Source organism: Phycodurus eques, chromosome 5 (genome assembly GCF_024500275.1).
Source record: "Phycodurus eques isolate BA_2022a chromosome 5, UOR_Pequ_1.1, whole genome shotgun sequence".
Lineage (NCBI taxonomy): Eukaryota > Metazoa > Chordata > Actinopteri > Syngnathiformes > Syngnathidae > Phycodurus > Phycodurus eques.
The window spans coordinates 32,186,516-32,201,592 of NC_084529.1; the positions used below are offsets into that span (position 1 = coordinate 32,186,516).

The window sequence follows — 15,077 nt, forward strand, 5'->3', positions numbered from 1 at the left end:
CCGCCCTTCGGGCCCCGGCTCCCCGGTTTCCACGATGTCGGACCGGCTCGCGGATGAGCCGCAAGAAAGCGACTGGCCGCGAATCTCCTGTTTTTGGCATCTCAAATTCCGATCGGCCGACTTAAAGATTTTGCAAATAGCCGTCATTTGCTTTTATTTTGTTTCTATGCCTGTGTTGAAATATGTCTTCACGCGAAACCGGTCCGTGACACCGAAAATGCGTTTGGATTGAAAAAATATATCATATAGATGAATCATCGACTCGACTGTCATCTACGAAAAATCTTTCATTGTTCAGATACCGCAGATAGGAAGACGGGGGTGTCCCGAGCCAATCTCTAAGATCGGAACTCGGTCCCATGTCAGCAAAAAAACAAGGATCGGATCGAAAATTGAAAATATCGGCCAAAACGCAAGGCTGCGGACATCCCCAGAAGACGCGTTACGCCCGCACGCTCTAGCTAACCGACGTTCCTCCGTGGCCTCCGTGTCGGTGGGGGCGACGTTCCCATCAAAGGCAATGCATTGATCTCGAAACGAAGTCGTAACTTGCTCATTTCTCAATTGATTTTCACGAGGTTTCCTTTTTGTCAACGCCAAAGCGTGTGCTATCAATACATTTTGGAAAAAGAGTTCCCCGCAAAAGGTTACTCCCAGATCCTTTGTTGTGATTGTACGGCATTATGTGCATCCTTTGCTTTCCTTGCCATCCGCGCACACGGACTGCGCTGACGACTTTGACCTTCCTAGCTTAGCGTCGCAGCTCAAAAGCGGCGTGTGCTATCTACCTATTCATATCTGTGACACCGAAGATAGTCTACTATCGTGAGTTGGCCATTCTGTAGTGAGTCAAGGTTAGGTCCTATTCCAGGGATGGGCAACTGGCCAGTGCCCACACGGAGTGGCCCCTCAATTTTTATTTTAGTTTTTTTTTTTTTTTTGGGTGGGGGGATGGATATTGTTTTGAACTTTAACACGTGGAAAGTTTCTCCTACTGTAACGTAACAGTTTTGAGTTGTAATAATACCGTTCACCACTGGATAGCAGATGTGGCTTCCCTATTGCGCCAGATCTTCTCCTTCAGGGGAGAAGAGTGGTGACGCCTTGATGAAAATCAGCAGGATGGAAGTAATGACGCAATGGCGAAAAGCGGCGCTAAGAGAAAACGGGACCAAGAAAATTGCGGTCCTGTGGCAGGGCGAACCAAAAATTGTGGCCCTTGCTTCCATTGAAGTTGCCCATTCCTGCCCTACATAATGCCATCAATGCATCTTGAAAGGTTGCCCGTGAGCACTAGAAAATAGAAACAAACCATTTACTTTTTCAAGTGACGAGGGAGTAGGAATTGAGGAATGAATGGTCGTGGACGATATACTTGACTCTCGCGCTGAAACGATTCATTCAGTCAAGTACTCACTAATTACTACAAAGGGGGTTTTGTATAGTGGACCTAGTTCACTAAAATGGTCAATATAAAACTCTCGTGATCAGGGAGTATGAGGTTGATGGTTTTAACCCTCGAGTCAACAATGTAGTCCAGCATAGAACGAGCCCCCTGCTCAAGTGGACGTAGTGTCGACGACTGTACAGCAATCCCCCTGCGTCGTGGCGGTTTACGTTCCAGACCGCCCTCGTGCAAGCGAAATCCCGAACATCTTAAAACACACTTTGAAAACATTACTACCAGCACCTTTAAAGATATTTGAGAAAGCAAGGGCAACGGATAACACAGCAATATTGTACAAACGGTCACCCAAAAATGGATTTCAAACCGGTAACCACCCAAGCAAAATCTGTTGTGTACCGTAAATCAAAATCCATATATACTACGACGACTGGTACTGTACTCGAGCAATCGTGAGTGTCTCCTGTTGCGGTGAGCCTTTGCGGCCACACGGAGGCGCTGCTACGCTGGGAATTTTGGAACTAACTACATTCGTTTCGTCACTAAATAAGTACGATGACGTTTGAAATACAGTCGACGGGTTTTATTTTGAAAGCCGGACGCTTCCTGCGTGGTCGTCGATGTCTTATTTTGAAGGCCGCTTCCGGTGGGAATCCGGGAGGTCGGACATCGCGCGCAGGTGAGACGACGACGATGATGATGATGATGATGATTGTGGTGGACGGTGGGCCTTTGAAATTTAGAAAATTCAGGAAATCTGTCATGTGAGAAGAAGCCCTCAATTTACACGCCAAAATAAATGTAAAAATGTCGAGTCTTTTACTTTGGAAGACCTACTTTGGTGACTTTTAAGTGTAAAAGTAAAATCAAAGTGCAATAGTAAACATTCAATTTGGTAAAAACATGATTACATGTCAACAAAAATCGTGTGTGCGCATTAAATAGTGTTACAGAGGCAGGTTAGCGCGGCAACGTCACGTGACTCGACCGGCGGGCACCGACGTCAGCTCCTCCAGAGGGGTTGCCTCGGCAACAGAGGCGCATTCAATCTTCATTGGACCGCCCGTTGGCACGTGACCAAATGCGGACATGTTGGAGCCGAGCGATGACGTCGCGTGCCCCCTGAGCGGACTAAGGCACGTGGAGGGCACCGCAACAGGAAGTAGATGGCGAGTCGTGTCGCAATAGGCCAAAAGGAATCGCAGGCGCGTCGGGAGGAATTCGAGTTTATTTGTGCAGCCCTTAACCACAAAAGAGGCTGGAAGGACTTCACGGTAAAAAAAAAACAACATAGATAATTAGAAAATGGAAACAAAAAAACATATACAGTCCCCCTCAACATGGTTGGCACACATGAAGTTTACGTACTCAATGTGGAATATCTCCGAAGAAAACGAAACAAGTGAAATAGGGAACTTGCATTTGAGCAAATAATAAGATTTGATGGAAAGATGAAAGAAAAACGGAGCTTTTTGTCAGTGCACACAAACAGTACGTTTACAGGACGGCGCAATGAAAGCTTTAAGGAAAAGAACAACCCCCTGCCAACAGTCAAGCACGGTGGAGGACCCGTCATGCTGTTGGGACCGGAGGCCTCGACTGGATCACAGGAAATGATCAAGAGAGATGTATTTGTTTATTATGGATTTTATTCATAATGTTACAGTGGCTTACAATAATATTGAATACAGTTTTCTGGGGGTTTGATGAAGACTTAAGGCTTCTTTATTCACGCGCTGACGTCATGGCGGCTGTCCCGCGCGCAGTTTGCCTTTATACTCCAGTGCAGTTTTGAAAACGTACTGCAGTTCTCCAAGTCCGGGATGTCGCTCCGGCTGCTATTGGCTAGGACGCCGCAGGGGGGAGTTTCCTCTGCATTTTGTGGGCCATTTCCGGTAACCGTTTTTCCTTTCCTTTCCGGAACAAAGCAATAACAATGGCGAGAACAAATGGACCGAGATGACCAGACGATACGTTCAACGATGCTGCAAAATCGATCGAGGAGGCGGCGGCGTAGATGGCGCGCTGCGTACGTCCTCACAGCATGTGACTGAAACGGACCAATCACGAGAGACGATCTCCGCGGCGTTCGACGCGTAGCGCCCATTTTTGCCGCGTGCGCGTCAAATGACGCAGATGTGCGTCGGTCACGTGATGCGACGCGGGCGCTGTCGGTCTATAGCGGCCTTTAGGCCTACTGCGTCGCCGTACTTACATTTTGAGCCGAGTATTTTGTAGCGGCTCAACATGTAAGTAAAAAAACCTGGAGAATAAGCAGATAAAGAAAAACCACAAACTTGAGTGAAGCAATTTTAGGGGCAAAAAGAATGTTATGGAATTATTGCAGGTGCCACTTTTCACCGACTTTGCGTCGCGTGCAACGGATGTGTGTCGTCGCCGTCGTTTTTGTTTGTGCGTTCAGACGGGCGGTCCCTCAAGACGAGATCCTAACGAAAGGTACTTTTCCTTTCGTTCTTTGACGTCACCGTCGCGGGTTTCCGTTTGAACACAAACAAACACAGCAAACGCTGGCCGGTCAGATGTTGAAAATGTCCTCCGTAACCCCCATCTGCCCCTTGAATTCTCGCCAGCATCCTCGCTCTTTAGCAACCTGCTTCTTCCTTAACTCCTAACCTATCTTTTTAGGGTTTAAGAAATGTGATCAAGTACAAGATATTGTATATTTTAGGTTTCAATATCAGTGACCTGATATTGAAAAGAGCTAGTCTCGCATTTTCAGTTTCACATTTTATCCTCACTAAGTTTGTAGTTCTACCTTTTTTGGGCCATATTTCTGTGACCATCTTCCTGTCCCTTGTAATTACAGGGATGACAAATGCCTGATCTCCATCGGGGTCTGACTTATTCTGGAAAAGACCCCACACATATCAGTCAGATTTGGAGATAAGATTCTTCATGAGTGAAAGAGGGGCCCTCTGAGCGGACGTTTGTTTCAGGCGAGGGGGGCATGGGAGGAAGATCTTTGCGTGGTGTGCGTTCAATTCCAATATTGACAATAGGCTTCCTCCTGTCCGTCACACCTAGCAGAGCATTTAGGCTAGTCGAGAGTGAGTTTTGGGTTGGGGTTTGCTCCGATGGGGCAGGGAGGGGTGTGGGAGATTCCAAGTGCTCATTTGTTATTCGCTCCTCCGATTGTTCGGATGACCCCGACGAATCCGTCTGCGCCTCGTGTCGCCTTAGCTCCTGTTCGTCCGATTGTTTGGGAACAACTGCATCTTCTTGTCCTTCAGCCTTATTTTATTTTTTATTTTTTTTTTACTCACAGGCGGTGAGCCCACGGGAAGGGGGACTTGCACGTCGCGTGGCTCACAAATGAAAATGTGACGTCATCAAAGTTCCACAACAACTGAGGCCGGGACAAAGGCGAGGTCCAAATTATTTATTCAAGCTCGCGTGTGTGATTGAGTGCAATTTAAGTCAAGCAAACAAAACAAAAGTCACAAATCATTGAATAAATGCTACACACGCGACTTCCTGGCAAAATATGCTAATTCCATTGGAAAAAACAACAAACAAATAAACAAAATCAGTCGACTGTTTGTGCTTCACTGACTGCACAAAATCATTAAAATCGTAAAACTCAAACACAAATGCTAATCGTTAGCATCGTCATCAAGACAAAAATTCTCGTTCAGTCCAGCGTGCGGTCAACTTGAAATTGAAATCGTTTCCCATTTTCAAGTGAACAATTGCCGCTGATTTCGGCGACGGAATCGGATTTGTGGCCAAAAGATTCACACGAAACCTTTTCGATAGCGAACGTGTTGCTCGCGATGACGACTTTTGCGTTTGTGTTTTTTGTGCTCGCGATGTTGTCTTTCAGTTTTTTGGGTGTACGGTCCGTGCCCGCGTGTGACTTTAGGCACAGGCCTCTCAGGCGGGTGGACGGAATTAGCGCACAAATGTCGGATATCCTGCAGGAGCTTGATGACATACGATAGCTACTTTTAAAGTTAGCCAGTTTTTCTGTTGACAAAAAGAAAATAGCTACACCTCGAGACAGTTTTCCTTCCTATAATCTTAGGGTTTATTTCAATATTAAGTTTGTATTTATATCAAATGTTTTCCCCTCTGAAATCATTTAGTTTGGAAGGGAAACCAGCATTAGTGTATTTAGATGCATAACGTATATGCGTGTGTGTATTTATTTTTGTAAACGATTCCTCCTCGACACGTTAAGAGTAGTACGCCGTGGTTAAAATGGCAAAGAGACACGAAGGTATTGAGAATGTGGTCTCCTTCGACTTGGGTCGGTCTTGTTGCCGTGACAATTAGCCAACAGTCCACGATGTGTCCAAAACATCGACGGTGAAAGGTTCGTTTGTGACGACTGGCTCCAGGGCACGCGGCGCCGCACGACGATCGGCCGCTGGATCACGCCCGACGGCCTCCGAAAGTACGCGACTCAAGTGTGGCGGCGTCCAACATGTTTCCCACGAAGCCTAACCCTGACCAAAACAAACGTCTTTGTTGTTATTTCCTACAAATGTGATACGTTTGGTTGGGTCGTCTCGTCACATCCGCCCTTCCCGCCGGGCAGGAGCCAATCATGTCGCAGCGGGGCGTGTCCTGCCTCCAAACTACGCGGGCCCCCTCATAACGGACGCGTCTTTGAAAAAAAGTGAAACTTCGAAATGTCCAACCTTCAGACGAAACATCGAATAGTGGTACAGATGTTAGCTTTGGGCACGACCAACGATCGCTACACTGATAATGTCATCACGAAATAAGATCGACGCGCCGACAAAATACTGTCGAGATCTGGTAGACATGTTCAAGTAAGAATTGAAATAAGTGGTGGTAGCGCAACGGAGCGAAATTCTTTTCGGAATTGTTCTCGGAAAGCTTTTCTGTGACCCCAGATTACAATTTGACCTCAGAACACACGGTAGCTACCGCCCGCAAATCAATACTGGAAACGTCAGCTAAATGAGCACAAGCGTACGTCCGATCCCTCGTGAGATCGGATCGGATCCGTTCGGGTGTTGCGCCATATCCGCTCATCGCTTTCAGGAAACGAGTCCGATCGGCGTTCCCGACGGCGGGACCCGCGTGACGCGGAACGCGGCGACTTTGCGCCGATGAAGAACTTCCGGCGGAAAACGCGGAGACATCAGCCTCCCCGAGACCAACACGGAGTTGCCGAAAGAGCGACGTGGGTTCACGCGCCTCCTCCTCCTCCTCCTCCTCTCGGATGGCCGTAACGTCGGGCCCCCCACAAGGCTCAGCATCCGCCTTTAGTGCCAACCGCTCGCACGTGGAGAGGTCATAGAGGAGCAGAAGATAGGTCAGAAAAGCCCAGCGACGACCAATCATCCGTCCGAACTGACCCGCGTTACTCGGCAGAAGACAGACGACGACGTATTCGGCACGAATCGCCACGGTTATTGCGATTCCGATGCGCCCCCGCTGACCCGATTTTGGACCTCGTGGGGCTCACGACCGACTCGACTCGCTTTACTTCCTGCGCTATAAACGTTGGCTTTCTCTCCGCCTGCTCGCAAAATCGTTCCGTTTGCACTTCCGTGCCTCGTGCGGCGGCAAATCTCCATCTAGTGCCCTCGTCGTCGTCGTCTTCTATTTGGAGGCAGGGCGAAAAAAAAAGCGTCCACCCGGAAACGGGTTCCCTCTGGCCCGCGCTGCCGTGAGCGCCATAGAAGTCGGGCGACGGGGCTGGCAAATTCCCTGAACGTTCGGGCGGGGGCCCTTCATTCGGACCGGTTCACATATTCGATGGCGACGACGATATAACCCGGATTCGGTACGAATGAGCATCTGAGCGAGGTCGCCACGGCTTCACCGTCACCGTAAGCCTGAACCCTAACCCTAACCCTTTTTCGGCAAAATTGTAAGGAAAGCTTCACTCGCCACGATTATTCTCGGTTTCTGCGTTTGGCGAGCTTTCCGATGACTTCTTGAAATCTTCTAAAGACGAAGAAAGTTAGCAACGGTTTTGGATCTGTCGCTTTTCCGCAGCCGGCACGCCACGCCCGCCCGTCACCGCCGCTCAATCAATTGGCGTTTTGCGCCGACGGCGATTTTGCCTTTCGAAGCTCGACGCGAACATTTGGACGTCGTTTTTGCTGAATGAGGCCCGGTGACGTTTTACATGATTTGTTTTGGTTTTTATTGTGAAACAGATCACAGTAGGAGAACAAGCAAAACAGGACTTCAAATGTACATCGTCATCAACTTTGGCATGTACCTATTCTACAAAATAATGATGCAAATTGTAATAATTATGCTATTAATACAAAAATAGGGAACATAAAAATGGAATCTCAGGCCTGTCGATGACTTCTAATTGGCAGCCAAGCCAAAGAACAAGTCAAAGCGGCCACCAGTGTTCGTTTTTGTTTTATTAGCAGAAGAAGAAAAACATTTAAACTCCTCGAGGTTGTTTGAAGTTCATGCCGACCGTTTGCTGCGTCACCTGAAGGTTGGACAGGCCGCCGAAGTCCTGAGCGGAAACAAACGAAACAACAGAAAACAGTTCAGAGACGCCACGCGGGAGACGACATGAAGTCCTGTGCGCCGGCGCCAGGGTCTGACGGGAAGCGGTGGTCCGGCAGACACGGGAAAGGCCGGCGGCGACTTCCTCTTCCTGCACTATCAATGACGAAGGCGACGGGCGCGCCGACGACACTTTCGATACAGGTGGCGATGTGACGCGGCGGCGCTTTTCTACTCACCAGCAGCTTGAGCATCTCCTTGGTGTCGGGGTCCACCTCGATCAGCTCCTGGTCCAGAGCCGACACCTGCGCACACAACAAAACGCCGTCGTCGTCGTCGTCGTCGTCTCCGCCGATCGATCCCCCCTTTTTCTCTTTAAACGGTCCAGCTAATCCGGAATTGTCCAGCCGCAGGTCCCGCGCAACTCCAATTGAGAAGCGACCGCATCCGGAACGCGCCCGACGGACGAGCCTCGAGTCTGCGGCGCCGGAGGCCCAGAACGGCGGCCGCGCTCCCGCCCGACACGCGTAGCTTACCGCCGTCGGCTGTGACTAGAACGCGTGCTAATTGCAAAGCGCTACAGGAGTCATACATGCCCGACGATGACGACGATGTGCGCGAGCGCCGGGGTCTGACAGGAAGCGGCGGTCCGGCAGACACGGGAAAGGCTCGCAACTTCCTCTTCCTGTACTATCAATGGCGAAGGCGACGGCACGCCGACGACACTTTCGATACAGGGCGACAAAGCGCTTCGACCTTCGAGCCGACAATGTCCCACGATACTTAGCTTAGCACGCTAACATTGCTCGAGTCGACACAGGAAAGCAACGCAGACCGCCAACGCTGCATTCAAGAAGCCCGGGAAATACAGCAATCCCCCGCTATAGTAAGGGTTTTTTTCTCTCTCTCTATTTATTACCGTTTCTACAATATTTTTGTGCGATCCGTTGCTCCTGCCGTCTCTCGATGTGTCCCCTAATTCCAATCATTTGCATGTCGAAAAAGGGTCTCGCGAGACTTTTCTTTGTCAAGTCAGCTTGCGGAAGGAAGCCGTTGCTAAACGGCCATTTTGGCAGCGCCCTTACCGGGTCTGCGCAGAACAAGTTCGGACAAACGTCGAGCGCGTAACCGATCGCCGAGCTCAAAAGCGCCAACGTGCGACGCCGCGACTGACCTCGGGCACGTAGTTGTCGCGCCTCTCGCGTTCCTCCTCCTGCAGCTTGATGGAGATTCCTCGCACGGGACCTCGCTGGATGCGTTTCATCAGGTGCGTCACGTAACTGAACCCGTACAAAAACAATCAAACCACTTCCACAGTCAAGTTATTCATGTTAAAATAAAACGGATACATTTAAGAGATCGTTGTAATGCTGAGAGAACAAAGTTTCTCTCCAAGAAAAAGTAACTTTGTATTTTTACAAGATGTATTTTGTTGGGATAAAAAGTTCTCTTTCATGAAGGTCCGGTTTTTAAGAGAAAAACATTTTACTTAGAGGATAAAAATCACACCTTGTAATTGGGAAAAGATGACTTTACTCCACCCCCCCCCCCCCCAAAAAAAATGATCTACATTTCTCTTCTGCCAAAAAAATGATGCTTTCGTGCACCCCGAAATGCTGAAGGAAATCAAGGTAGCTATTTCCCTGGGGGAAACATTTAAAGACTGTAGTGCCGAGACGAAGAAACTTTATTTTCTCAAGAAATAAGTCAACATTTTGTTCGAATAAAATATCATACTGGAAGCATGTTTTTTTCCAAAAATAAAGTCCTAATATTTCGATATTCAGGTCACTTCAAGTTAAGTTCACAATTACAACTATTCTTGTAAATTACACCTTTATTTTGGAAAAGATGACTGTTCTCTCAGAAAAAAATAGGCAACAAATTACCTAAGAAATATGTTTGGGGGGAGTTTGAGTTAAAAAAATAAAAAATTCAACCGGGGGATATATATCAGCTTTTTTTGATGATGCATATCCGAACTTGTCCTCAATCCAAAAACTAAGGTAAGCTTCGTTTCACCGCCTTTTTAACAGATGGCGAATGCGAATTTATATTGTGCCGCGACGAACGCATCGCAATTGCGGGAAAGCGCCAGGGCCTGACAGGAACGCGGGAAAGGCTCGCCGCGTTTTCGTCCCGTACCGTCGAAGGCGCACGCCGGGCGAGGTCACTTTCGAGGCCGAAGGGCGCCCGCGACTCACCCGGCGATCTTGTTGCGGAGTTTCTTGCTGGGAATGATGGCGATCTCCTCGCACACCCGCTTGTTGGTGTGGAAGTCGTTGCCCAGCCGGGTGTAGTACTTCTCGATGATCACCCGGGCCGCCTTCTTCACCGTCTTGGTCCTGACGCGACCCTGAACGCACGCACGCACGCGTCACCCTGCTGCAAACTCACCGTACGCTCTTAAAACAAAAACATGTCTAACATGTCGCATGAAAGGTACGACTAACAATGATTTGAAAAACTCATTCATCTGTTGATGACCTTTTTCAATGAATTGGATTAAAAACATTGCATTTCTATCAAATTGACAGTGCAGAAAAATGTTCAATTTGATTAGGATTCAGTTACTGGTTTGGTCAGTCACATTCCTCAAAAAAATTAGTTCCAAAGTCAAAGCTGATGTTGAAAAAAGACAACAACAAAAAAACCTAAGATAATCAGTCTGCAAACATGGAGAAGAGCAGAAATCGGGAAATATTTGCTGTTCAGAAGATTTGGACAACTTGAGGTTCAACAAAGTCTCACGAGTATCACTTGTCGAATGATTCGATCACTGATTAGTTGTATCTTTAGCTGCCATTAATATGAAACTAAACAGGTTAGAACACAAATTGTCCTTTACACGCGAGAACAAAAACCAGTTAATCGTAGTACTTACTACAATTACATATCTTCTTCTTCTTCTTCTTCTAATCCAGCAGGCTAAGTGTTAGCATTAGCTAGTGCTAAGATACTTGATTGTGTGTAACAAGTATTCAAAGGTTATTAAAGCAAGCGAGCGCATGTTGTCATGCGAAAATGGATCAAAACGAGGCGACCCGGTCTTCGGTCCGCCTCCGCCATTCGCGACGAGCGCCACAATGTCGCCCATTTAAAACCATCTGCAGCTAATAACGCAAACATTGAGTCGGATAAAATGTACGAGACCCACAGAAGAGTCATCTGGGGCGCTTTGACGCGGTACGATGGCAGGATGACTTTGGATAGCTCAACAAGACACGTCGAAAGCACCCACCATGATGGCTCGGCCTGGTAGAAGAGGACCGCGTCACTTCCGGTGAGAGTTTCTAGCCGCGAACGGAAGTTGGCGCAGGAGGGCAGGAGTTACTGACACTGCGCCGCCTTCGGAAGGAGGCCGCAACGACAACCGCTCATCATGGCGTCGGTCTGCCGTGTGCAGCCTCCCACTCATGTGGTTCCGCCCACTCCTCTCGAATACGCCCCCACGTGCCCACGAGGCGGCCATGTTGGGAAGGAAAACACTTACTGAATCATTGCTTCAAAAACCTCTTGACTTTGGATTTCTGGATCTGAGAATGTTTCAATAATTCATATAATGACATGTATTTAATAAAGGCAGTTAGTCCTCAAATGATTTACTTATACAGGCACACTACAAGCAATTCAAACTTTCTGCGTTATCCCATTTTCCAAACCTTTCCCAGACCTGCTGACCCCAATATGCCGTCCATATGAAGCCCGTAAATAGGAAAGGAAACTGGGTTGTTTTTGTAGGACGTCTTTCATTGTAAATTTTACTGTTCGCACACAAACACTGTTTTTATATGATAACTGTGCAGCTTGTATGGAATTATGTAACTTCAGATATTCACACAAAAACATGAATCAAAAGCAAATTGATTTATTTCCGAATCAGAAACCCCGAAACAGTCCAAAGAGCAGCATCCTCCCAGATTGTCGCCGTCGGACTGAAAACTAAGAAGTTCTCCTCTCTTTCCCCGCCCCCGAAAACCTTTTGTGTCTTTAGAATCAGTACGACATTGGACACAGGCGGCGATGACAGAGAGGATTCGGAATTTGTTCCTAAAGTCAGGGGAGTACAGACTCCAGGTCACGACACCTGTTAACAAAAAAGCAAAATATTCAAATCGATCTGTACAGCATCACTCACTCACTGTGTCGCCAGCGAAGGCGTGTCGACTGCGGAACGTCTCTCGTCTGACCGGAAGGCCAAAACGGCTCACGCGGTCCCCAGCTTCGACGAAGGCAGCCCTCAAAATGTCAAAATGGAATCCGTCAGCTGCGAACGTACAACGTCAATTAGAAATCAGCTCATGTCCAATATTATCCTCTTTCAACAAGGATAGTATCATAAAACGGTTATTTACCAACATTTGGTAGCTTTCAGATTTATTTGGGTTGTTTTCAGATTGGACAAATGTTGCTAGAGCCACAAGCTTCTCAGATAAAGAAGTGTCCCGTGGGCGCTCATGTAGATGTGTCTGATGACAGGTTTCATAACTTCCAGAACTTTACGACAATGAAATATCGATGCGTGCCTGAAAGACGGGACTTGACCGCACCCCGACAAAGCGGTCCGAGGTTCCTTCAAGTGACTGGGACGCGCATTGCATTTTGGACATGTATGCACAACAATGACAATTTGCCAGGCTCTGTGAAATATTCTCCACAACTCTTACCGTGTCAATCTCAAATTTCCTCTTCCTGGAGATGCGGAAGATCGGTCGCAGAGATCCGCCGGCCATCCGGGCGCCTTCGTTGGTATAATGCGCCGCCGATCTGCGAAGGGTCATTTAAAACATTGACAAAACATGCTGCCCCGTAGTCCTAATTTTTCTACAGAGTTTAAAAAACCAGTACCCTTCAATCTCCAAGTTCTCCAATAGGATGGTGCGCCACCACCTACGCAGATCTGGCGTGTCACGCTCAAATAGCAGAAGTACAATACATTTTCAGTAGGCTACAAAAAGGATTGTACCAGGCCCACAAATTCAGATCATGCAAATGAGATTACAGATGCTGAGTCTTCATGCGTGAAAGACAAAAGAAAAACATCAACAAACCTTAAGGCTTCTTTACACTCGTGCGGACGGCGACCGCGCGCAGTTTGCCTTCATCCACCCATCCATCCGTTTTCTGTCGCGCTTCTCCTCACGCGGGTCGCGGGCGTGCCGGAGCCTATCCCGGCTGTCATCGGGCAGGAGGCGGGGTACGCCCTGAACCGGTTGCCAGCCAATCGCAGGCATACTTTTTGAAAACGTACTGCAGTTCTTCTCCGAGTCGGGGGTGTCGCTCCGGCCGGTATTGGCAAGGACGCCACAGGGGGGGAGCTTCCTCTGCATTTTGTGGGCCATTTGCGGTGGCCTCGTTTTATTTTCCTTTCCGGAACAAGGAAACCGGCGACCGTGGAACAGAGTCTGCTCGAACAAACGGACCTAGATGACCAGATGATACGTTACAGACGATACGCCGCCTTCTCGATCAAAATCGATCGAGAAGGCGGCATGTGGAACGGACCAATCACGAGAGATCATCTCCGGGGTAAAAATATGGAGTCAATTAGCAAGCAAGATACAAAATTGAACAGCTTAAATACAGTATCAAACTATGTGTGTAAGCTTCAAGCAGCAGCCCAAAACGGGACGTTCACCATCATTGGAAGATGTTTTCACATTTTGGGGGGTTTTTACCTCCTTGTCCAAGCTGGAGAGCTCTGACCATGTGCTGGGCAACATTCCTGTAATGGATTTAAAAAAAACAAAACAACTGAGGACTCACATTTGGAAAGTATGCAGAAATGTTTTTCTAATTCTTACTATTAAATGCTAAAAAAAAAAAACCTTCATTTTCATACTGCCATAAAAAATATCTCAATTCACAAAAACGACATGGATTATACTGGATTTGAAACAGAAACATACCTCCGAGACAAAAAGCTGGCTTTTCGTGGCTTTGCGTATGAGCCAAAACATATGCACACTCATTCATTCATCTTCCGTTCCGCTTCTCCTCACTCGGGTCGCGGGCGTGCCGGAGCCTATCCCGGCGATCTTCGGGCGGGAGGCGGGGTACACCCGAACCGGTCGTCAGCCAATCGCAGGGCACACAGAAACAAACAACCGTTGGCACTCACATTCACACCTACGGGCAATTTAGAGTCTTCAATCAACCTGGCACGCATGTTTTGGGAAGTGGGAGGAAAGCGGAGTGCCCGGAGAAAAGCCACGCAGGCACGGGGAGAACGTGCAAACTCTACACAGGCGGGGCCGGGGATTGAACCCCGGCCCTCAGAACTGTGAGGCGGTCGTGCTAACCGGTCGACCACCGTGTCAATATATGCCTACTCCCCGCTTTTAAAACAAATGCTGCATTTGTATTGTGACTGTGAGCCTTCAAAAATGGATTGCGGTAGGCGTCCATCTTTGAAGATGGTTGGATGGAGCTGAGAACAAACAAAGGGAAGATTTTTTAAATATATATATATTTTTTGCACCCAACCGGATTTCAAGGGTCGGGTTGCCGGTCAGCTCGGTGGCTCGTGCAGGTCCCCCAATACAAAGGCTGTTGTTGTTGCCTTTTCATACATGTCGTTCCCCTTCTCTCTGATTCCTTCTTTCCTGTAACTATTCAGTTGCACTCTCAATAGACAGACCCCCCCCCCCCAAGAAACAACGAATTAAAAACTTTAGGGTCATGTAGGTATTGTCCAATATGCCCAAATAATTTGTCACATGACGTATTGTCATTGTCTATTCAGACTGGTGTGCATTCAAAAAGAATAGAAAGACTTTTTGGATTGAAGGAACTTTGTTAAGGTTGATGGATTGAACAATTACAGTTAAACAAATGACAACATACAGGAACATCTCAATAAGTTCAAATATGTTTGAAAATTCCATTTAGTTCAGTACTCATACATTCCATAGATTCATTAACCCTGTCATTTCCTCAGTAAAGGCAGAAATGACACTTAACCCTATGCATGATAGTATTGCTGACTCAGACACAAACTATAGACAATGTGTAGCAGCAATTTTAGAAGTGGTTTAAATCCTTACATTCATTCGATGAAATAAATGACCACTTACAGTCGGATTCGCCATGTTTTCGCTTGCTCTCTTTCACAATACTATTGGCTAATACATGACGCCCACGTCGACGTCATTTGAAGTAGCTCCGCCTCTTTGCAATGTTCCGCCAAGCCGGAAAT

The 15,077-nt window shown here is 47.7% G+C and overlaps 1 protein-coding gene, 1 long non-coding RNA gene and 2 other non-coding genes across 10 annotated transcripts; all 4 read right to left on the minus strand.

Moving 5' to 3' along the window:
• Nucleotides 1-7,767: 7,767 nt before the first annotated feature.
• On the minus strand, nucleotides 7,768-11,225 carry zgc:114188 (40S ribosomal protein S17-like). Of its 2 annotated transcripts, XM_061676369.1 has the most exons (6): nucleotides 11,037-11,115; nucleotides 10,764-10,794; nucleotides 10,084-10,235; nucleotides 9,054-9,159; nucleotides 8,119-8,184; nucleotides 7,768-7,886 (listed from the first exon to the last, which is right to left on the minus strand). In XM_061676369.1, exons 1-6 carry the CDS (start codon nucleotides 11,045-11,047, stop codon nucleotides 7,809-7,811), a joined length of 444 nt encoding a protein of 147 aa, XP_061532353.1. In that variant the 5' UTR covers nucleotides 11,048-11,115; the 3' UTR covers nucleotides 7,768-7,808. The 2 variants fall into 2 exon arrangements, with proteins under 2 accessions (XP_061532353.1, XP_061532355.1); XM_061676371.1 differs by lacking the exons at nucleotides 10,764-10,794; nucleotides 11,037-11,115 and adding an exon at nucleotides 11,121-11,225.
• On the minus strand, nucleotides 7,955-8,085 carry LOC133403410 (small nucleolar RNA SNORA71). Its single transcript, XR_009768675.1, has one exon. It is a non-coding gene; the product is annotated as a small nucleolar RNA SNORA71 (small nucleolar RNA).
• LOC133403411 (small nucleolar RNA SNORA71) lies at nucleotides 8,492-8,618 on the minus strand. Its single transcript, XR_009768676.1, has one exon. It is a non-coding gene; the product is annotated as a small nucleolar RNA SNORA71 (small nucleolar RNA).
• A 547-nt stretch (nucleotides 11,226-11,772) lies between the features above and the next one.
• Nucleotides 11,773-15,059, minus strand: LOC133402893 (uncharacterized). Of its 6 annotated transcripts, none has more exons than XR_009768575.1 (5): nucleotides 13,789-15,059; nucleotides 13,558-13,604; nucleotides 12,728-13,302; nucleotides 12,547-12,646; nucleotides 11,773-12,146 (listed from the first exon to the last, which is right to left on the minus strand). It is a non-coding gene; the product is annotated as an uncharacterized LOC133402893 (long non-coding RNA). The 6 variants fall into 6 exon arrangements; XR_009768578.1 differs by having other exon boundaries at nucleotides 12,728-12,769; nucleotides 12,931-13,604; XR_009768576.1 differs by having other exon boundaries at nucleotides 12,728-12,792; nucleotides 12,931-13,604.
• Between the last annotated feature and the right edge of the window lie 18 nt (nucleotides 15,060-15,077).

What these genes read in the sequence shown, in the direction of transcription:
- zgc:114188 (XM_061676369.1), bottom strand. An exon ending in CTCCGCAACAAGATCGCCGG is followed by an intron (nt 9,160 to 10,083) that starts GTGAGTCGCGGG and finishes GTACGGGTTCAG; the next exon opens with TTACGTGACGCACCTGATGA. An exon ending in AGGAGATGCTCAAGCTGCTG is followed by an intron (nt 7,887 to 8,118) that starts GTGAGTAGAAAA and finishes GTTTCCGCTCAG; the next exon opens with GACTTCGGCGGCCTGTCCAA.